The sequence below is a fragment of the Rutilus rutilus genome, assembly GCF_951802725.1.
Source record: "Rutilus rutilus genome assembly, chromosome: 2".
NCBI lineage: Eukaryota > Metazoa > Chordata > Actinopteri > Cypriniformes > Leuciscidae > Rutilus > Rutilus rutilus.
In genome coordinates this window covers 8,738,320-8,746,098 of record NC_140210.1, presented here as the reverse complement: position 1 = coordinate 8,746,098, position 7,779 = coordinate 8,738,320, and the positions used below count along the sequence as shown (strand labels likewise).

Sequence of the window (7,779 nt, the reverse complement as noted above, 5' to 3'; positions counted from 1 at the left end):
AATGTATAAAATCTATATATGATAGGCTACAACAATAACTCTGCCAGTTAATATTATTTGAGTAGGCTATATAATGTATATCATAAGTAGGCTATATCATGGCTTCAAATAGAATTGCATTAGATAACAAAATATCCAAGCAAGTGGCTTCTGAAGAAAAGAAAAATGATTCACGCTTTTCAGTTAAAATACTGTGACTCCAGTACACGGGTGGCGCTGAACAGCCTCGCTTCTCTTTACTCAACCGAGTCTACAATGTCCTGTGTGGGGTTCCGTACTAGTTATTTTGTGATGAACAACTTTCACATTGTGAGTTATGGGAGATATGCATTTGCTGATTGAGAGAAGCTAATGTAACGAGTCTAATTATTAACTCAGGTAAGGGTGTTTTAACTATGAATATATATGTAGTTTGAACTAAGGAAACATTCAAAATGTTAAGCAACCGGCGATACAGCTATTATATATAACGTTAGCGCTGTGTAAACAGCATCGCTTTGGACAATGTGTTTTGCCATAGAGAATAATCTCTTATTGTTGGTGATGTGTTGTGTGTACTGATTAACAGTTTCCTAGTATCCTATTTATGGTTGAATAAGAGCTATTGTAATACGATTTAATTACTTATGTTTTTTACAGCTAGGTTATATTCAGAACTGCTCTATTTCACTATATTGATCATGACACGCTTTACAATAAAATAGTATGATATCTGTACAATGATAATAAAAGATGGTACTTTTATACATACCTTGGTTTACTCTAGTATTATCCCAAAAACATGATAAATGTCCAACATCCATAGTATATTACCATAATGCATGTCCAAAAGTATTAAAGTCAACATGAAATCAAAATGGACAATTCTCGTTTTTTTTTTTTTTTTTTTATATTAAAAATAAGAATGATCGTTATTTTTTCTAAATTAATGTGGCCTCATAATCTTTTATCAAAATAATTTCCCCACCCTCTTGCAACGACATCTCTTCTCTGATGACATGTTAACTGGCACGAGGGCGGGACAACCTGTCACTCACATGACATCACAGCAATAGCTAACCACAACCATACAATCAATTCCCCATGGACAAAATCAAGTCCCGCCCTACATTTTTTCCTCGCTTGAGAAAAACTCGGTAATAAGACTATTCCAACTTCCGTTTCATTCGGACTTGTTTTTAACATGACGCATGTCCAAAATTCATGCCATTACCTTCATGTCTAGAAATAATGCATACGATGAATGATATATTTTGGTTATTGATGTCTTTCATATGTCTCATTTATGAATTATTTTTGAATTAATGGTGTAGTTTCTCTTCCACAGCAGAAATGAGTGATATTCGGCATGCATTGCTGCGGCGTGATCCGCTGAGCGCAGCTAAAGAGGTTCTGTATCATCTGGACATCTCGCTGGGCAGCGCTCTGCAGAGCTCCTCGGGCCCCACGCCTGGATTAGAGAAGAGCACGGTGGACCTCGTGGAGGAGTTCATCTTTCACGTCCCTAAAGACAGGAACATCCAGCCTAAGGTGAGGAACGGGAGTGTCATCAAGTCTTTTGACTTGGAGTAAACCATGCTAAATATGGCGGTCAGATGCATATGAGTGAACTTTGAATGAAAATGGATCGTGTGTTGTGTTTGACACAGAGGATGAGCTGCGTTCAAGAACTGCAACTGCTGGAGATCATGTGCAGTTACTTCCAGGAGCAGAGCAAAGACTCAATCCGACAGATCATTTTCTCCACCCTCTTCAGTCTCCAAGGCAACAAGGCTGACGAGAGCCGCATGGCCATGCTAGGGAAGCTGGTTTCCATGGCGATAGCCGTGTGTCGGGTGCCCATTCTGGAGTGTGCATCCACCTGGCTACAGGTGTGTGGTGTGAAAGTAGAGCATTTACTTTGATTTTGTGTCTTTGTGCCGTGAGTTCAATGTTTTGTGATTCATGATTTCTCTGGAGCATGTTAACTGAAATGAATGGATAATTTGGTCAGGATGCTTATTGTGAGTTTCACGAAACGTATCAAGAGCAGTGGGTCTCATTCACTAATAATTGCGTGGATTATTTGTATTTATATTATACGCACATGAGAAATTATCATAAAAAATTAGGAAAAGGAAAGGGTTTGCAGAAACCCCTTAAAGGACAAGTTCGGTATTTTACACTTAAAGCCCTGTTTACAGATCGTTTGTGATGAAATAGAACGGTTAAGATTAAAAATTTGGACACATGCTGCTGTCCCGAGAATTTTAGGTTTCTTTCGCTTTCCCCCCCCACCTACAGAATGGCTGCCTACTGGAACAATCCTTCCTAAAAACGCATTAAACTTTTGTTTACAAAGACGTGAAACTCACCGAGTGGTCAGGGGTGTTCACTGATATGCTCACACAAAAATCGCTGCAAAAGATGCTTTCCAACAGGTGTTTTACCATTCGTTGTAAAACTGTGGATCTATTTTTCCAAACGCCTCACACCCGTACATTCTTCCGTTGAGAGCTTGAATAATAGACACTCCAGCCCAGTTGGTGGCGGAGTAATACCGTACCTCACAGCACATCCAATACAAGTCAATGGAGTTGGACAAAAACTACGATAAAACCTGTTGGAAAGCATCTTTTGCAGCGATTTTTGTGTGAGCATATCAGTGAACAGCCCTGACCACTCGGTGAGTTTCACGTCTTTGTAAACGAAAGTTTAATGCGTTTTTAGGAAGGATTGTTCCAGTGCCCATAGGCAGCCATTCTGTTCTGTAGGTGGGGGGGAAAGCGAAAGAAACCTAAAATTCTCGGGACAGCAGCATGTGTCCAAATTTTTATCTTAACCGTTCTGTTTCATCACAAACGATCTGTAAACAGGGCTTTAAGTGTAAAATACCGAACTTGTCCTTTAAATGGACATGGTTTGGGCGTGCAAATTTCTAACTTCAGGCATGCGGCCTCTCATTAACGTAAGAACGATGTTAAAGGCATGTGATTATGTATTCATCCTCATGTCGTTCCAAACCCATAAGACTTTCTTTCATCTTTGGAACTCAAATTAATCTATTTTTAATTAAATCTGAGAGCTTTCTGTCCCTCCATTGACTGCAACGCAACTACCACTTTGACGCTTCAAAAAGTTCATAAAGAGATCGTAAAACGAATCCATATGAATTGAGCGGTTTAATCCTAATTTTCTGAAGAGGCGCGATCAATTTATATGATGAACAGATTGCATTTTTTGTAAAAGAAAATCACTATAATCACTGGCTTCCGGTAACGTCCGTTCGCGAGTTTAGTTCCGCAAGAAAATAAGAGTTTCTTATTTTGGGGATTTTGGGTAAAATATGACCTGGACAACATTTCAAGCACTCATTATGTATGTGTGTGTGTTTTTTTATTTTAGCGCACCCACTCTGCGTGGTGTGTGCGTTTGGCTCAGGTGCTGATGGATGATTACTGCACACTGGTGCCGTGTGCCATCTCTACCCTGCAGAACATCTGTTCAGCCAGCCCTCGCTTTTGCTGCCAGCTCATCACTGCAGTAACGGCACTCTATGACTTCTCCTCAGGTACCAGGTTTCCTTTTTGTCACTACAACTTAAAAAAAATATATAATTCTATAAAGTAATTTCCTTAAAAATAAGCAATATTTTATATAATATATAAACCCGCCCCAAAAAATGATATATATGATATTGTCGCTTGTAGATGAGTTGACTCCGCCCCCTGCACTCTTGGAGATGCTGGTTGGTTGGATCACGGAGGATCCCAGACTTCTGCTCCTCACCTTCATCAACACACCCCTCAATTCCAGCCTGCCGTTGGGTTGCCTCGAGATCACGCCTCTTCTGGGTCTGCTCCGCTGGTGTGTGAAAGCTCCATTAGCCTATCAGAGAGGCCGGAAGTTGGCTTTGACCAATGGCCATGGAGAAAGTGAAAAAGGAACAGCATACGAAGAGCTGTACTCTAAACTGCACCTCAGTGTTCTTCAAGTCTTTCTCATGCTGCAGGTGATGTATCTCTTCAACCAGTACAATATTGTGAGGCTTTGAGGATTCCATTCAGTATTAGAATGCATGACGTGTTTTTATTTTAACTCCTGCAGGTTCACCTGACAGAACAGAATTTGATTGGCCGGCTAGCTGTGCTTCCTGTGGAGTCTGTTGCCACGCTAGTAGAGGAAGTCAGCCGGCTCTGTGAGAAGCTCACGCCCCTTTCAGCTGCCAATCATATCCAGCTGGCTCTGGATAGGCTGGCACAAGCTCTTCAGGTCGCCATGGCAACAGGAGCCCTTCTGTGTGCCAGAGGTAAGTGATGTTTACTTCACAATGGCCTGTTTGGGTTTTGATCTTATAAGAGCACCATTTCAGTGATGTCATTTCCTGTCATGTCATTTATTCCTCAGAGGATCTACGAACTTTGTGCTCCAGACTTCCTCACAACAAGTAAGTCACTGATCACATTTGGGGAGACGTTCAGTATTCAATTATGGAATTCAATAAATGTAAAATGGTTAAAAAAAATTAGATAAACATTATGGTTGCATGAAAAAAGTTTGGATATATAAACAAACACACCAGTAAATTAAAAAAAAAATGTTTTTGAATAAAGTAGGGATGCTCATTTCGATTAATTTTCCCGACCGACAACCGGCACTCTTTAATCGATTATTAACCGTTAACTGATAAGATTCCAAATAAAAATGACGCGTATATCTGTGACCCTTTAAAAAAATAGTTTTTTTTTTTTTAAGGGTTTATTTTAACGTGCAAAGTGCAAACAGCAGCATACAGAACAGATCAACAACAGAACCTGGATTCAGTTTAAATTTTCACGCACCTGCAGCATTTCTGACAGTGAGAGAAAAACAGAACAAAATAATACAAATAAAAAACAAAATAGGCCTACACTAAATATATTTTTTAAACTTAAATAATTAACAAATTAAGATGACAAAAAGAAAACACTGAATCCGTTTGAACAAAGCTTTCAAAAACCGGATTTTTTTTCCCTTTAGACTAAGATTTTTCGTTAAATAAAAATAGCAGCCCTACCTCAACACCTTGTCTAATTTTTATTTAAAAAAAGCAACATATCAATCAACGTGATGTGGGGTCAGTCTGGAGCGCAGCCTGTTGACAGTCAAACGCGAAGTGTATATTCGCATCGCGTTATTTACTCGCGGGATATTTTTCTTGTTTTTCGCGTCACTCGCGAATAAAAATATACCGCGCAAAGGAGTGTGTCATCATCATCAACAACAACACAATTTCTTTCTGCCATAATTTTTCCGTCATGTCTGAAATGAATGATATTGCTGCTCTGTACTTGTTGTGGAAGTCCCAAATACGGAGGAAAGCCAAACGCCGACGTGTCTGGGTTCACATCACCATCCAGAGGCGCACTCAACTCGGTGAATTTCACTTCTTCACGCAAATTTTCTGCTCGAGTCTTGCGTGGAAGACGCGATTGAGGCCATTATCGAGCTTTCGCGGCAAACGCGGCGCCCAATTCGCGTCTTTGCATTGACTTTGTATGCAATCTACTCGCGCAAATAATTAAATTCGCGTTTGGTGTGAACACGCCATTAGACCCGCGGCTGAAAACACCCTCTCCTATGGGACGGATCGATGTCCCGGGAATACACAGGTAACGTCTCGCTAGATACGTGTGTGGTTGCGCGTGTCTACGCGCTCCTTGAGTTAATAAATATAAGCTATATAGTATTTTATTTTTAAACCATGCAGCAAAAAAAAAAAAAAAAAAAAGAAGCTTAAAAAAAAAAAACGTTTTAAACCGTTTAACTGATAGTATTAATCGGTCAAAATTTTTACTTTCGGTTAACGGTTAAACGGTCAATATGAGCATCCCTAGAATAAAGACTTGCTGGCCAAGGCTTGATTTATTTGATAAAAAAATACAGTAAAAAAAATGTTGTGAATATTATTACAATTCAAAATGACAACTTTTTGATTTAATATATGTGAAAATTCAAATAATTATATTTAAATGTAATTCATAATATAATTATCATATTATTATATAATTTTTATATTAATAATACACCACATATTTCAATAAAATATATTTTTCAAATTATATTTATATTTTAATATAATAATTTATAATATATTTTATTTAATTCCAGTAATATTCCAGTAACGTTTCTTATTATTACCACAATAGAACACTGCTTGTGCTGCTAAAACTTTATTTTAAATATTTGTAACAATATAAAAGTGTTGGTACTTTTGATCAATTTAACGCATCCTTGCTAAATAAAAGCATTAATTTCTCTATCTCTATCTCTGTCTGACCCCAAACTTTTGAATGGTGGTGTACCACTACCTATATTATTATTTTTTTTTTATTAAAGGTGCATTGTGTAATATTTAGGAAGATCTGTTGACAGAAATGCAATATCATATACATAACTATGTTTTCAGTAGTGTATAAAGACCATAATGTTTTTATTACCTTTAGAATGAGCCACTTCTATCTATATACACCGCAGGTCCCCTTACATTGAAATGTCGGTCCCCGACATGTTTCTACTGTAGCCCTAAACAGACAAACTACTACAGAGCACGTTTCGTCACTATGTTGTTCTTCGTGCAAAAAAGCTAGCTAAAGTCAGTGAATAAAACACTGATACAATGATGAACAAGTAGCAATAACATCGTTTTACTGAATAATTAAATAAACATAATTTCTTAATTAATCTTTGTAAAAAAACCTCGTTGCTTAACTGGCTACTCTCTGCTGTCTCAGACGATGACATATTTTCCTGTCCTGTCAGCCACCGTAACTTCTGTTGATTGCAATTCGCAACCTCACCACTAGATGCCATTAAAAGTTACACACTGCACCTTTAAGTATGATACATATGATATATATCTGTACAGCCACCCTTCTCTCCAGATATCACCATCAACCATTCAAAAATGCATCTCTCAATTACTAACAAAAAGTTTGTTCATTTGTGAGCAGTGTGTAGTAACTGTTAGTTTTGTGTTGTAGTCTGTTACAGCTTGTGATGTCCGGTCCAGTGGTGCAACCTCCACCTCACAGCGGAGCCTTCCAGCCCAACATGTACCCACACATCCACTCGGGTCGACCCTCCCCGCTTTCTCCCCACAGCCCACACCAGTCCACCCTCCCCTCACAGCACAGCCCACACCCCGTACTCTCAGCGCACCCCACACATCCAGCGCTCTCCCCACATCGCCCAATAACAGCACACGCCACACACCCGTCTCTCTCCCCACACGCCTTTCATCCTGCTGCCATGGCCTTCCCGTACCGGCCCATCCGTTAGCCAGAAAACCAGGACTTTTGGACTACTCTTGCTTTCTCTTGAGATCTTGGATCATCTTGAAAACGCTCTTGAAATGTTCTTGTAGTCACATGGTTGGCTTGACCATGTTGTATGGTCTTGCGTATCATACATTGGATTTCAGGTTTGATATTGACTTTAAAAAGCGCTTGTACAGATCAATTCAAATGAGAAGTGTTATTTCAGCAAAAAAAAGAAAAGAAAAAAAGTCATACCATCAAATATATTTTTGGAAAAGTGTCATTTGTGGTTATTTAAGTAGCATATTAAACACATTTTATACTTAAAATTCCACTATCGGTTTTAAAAAGCAATTAGTAACAAATTACATTTAAAAAAAATTGCAGTTTAGTAAATACTTTTATTCTTCAAACTAAACTGCATGCGAGTAGGTTATTACAGACATTGAGAATGACCTTTTTTTTCCTTTTGCTAATAAACAGTTAGAACATCTTCCTCTGT

General features: G+C 38.6%; 1 protein-coding gene across 3 annotated transcripts; it reads left to right on the top strand.

Moving 5' to 3' along the window:
• Positions 1 to 212: 212 nt before the first annotated feature.
• On the top strand, positions 213 to 7,770 carry ints15 (integrator complex subunit 15). 3 transcript variants are annotated; one of them, XM_084400069.1, is made up of 8 exons: positions 213 to 378; positions 1,328 to 1,530; positions 1,650 to 1,871; positions 3,385 to 3,550; positions 3,690 to 3,991; positions 4,087 to 4,288; positions 4,387 to 4,426; positions 7,002 to 7,770. In XM_084400069.1, exons 2-8 carry the CDS (start codon positions 1,333 to 1,335, stop codon positions 7,297 to 7,299), a joined length of 1,428 nt encoding a protein of 475 aa, XP_084256195.1. In that variant the 5' UTR covers positions 213 to 378; positions 1,328 to 1,332; the 3' UTR covers positions 7,300 to 7,770. The 3 variants fall into 3 exon arrangements, with proteins under 3 accessions (XP_084256195.1, XP_084256196.1, XP_084256197.1); XM_084400070.1 differs by having other exon boundaries at positions 247 to 378; positions 1,314 to 1,530; XM_084400071.1 differs by having other exon boundaries at positions 295 to 378; positions 1,331 to 1,530.
• The last annotated feature ends 9 nt before the right edge of the window (positions 7,771 to 7,779 follow it).

Coding starts and splice junctions, on each gene's coding strand:
- ints15 (XM_084400069.1), top strand. CDS start 1,333: ATGAGTGATATTCGGCATGCATTGCTGCGGCGTGATCCGCTGAGCGCA. Junction 1,531..1,649: donor ACAGGAACATCCAGCCTAAG/GTGAGGAACGGG, acceptor TGTTTGACACAG/AGGATGAGCTGCGTTCAAGA. Junction 4,427..7,001: donor TCCAGACTTCCTCACAACAA/GTAAGTCACTGA, acceptor TTTGTGTTGTAG/TCTGTTACAGCTTGTGATGT.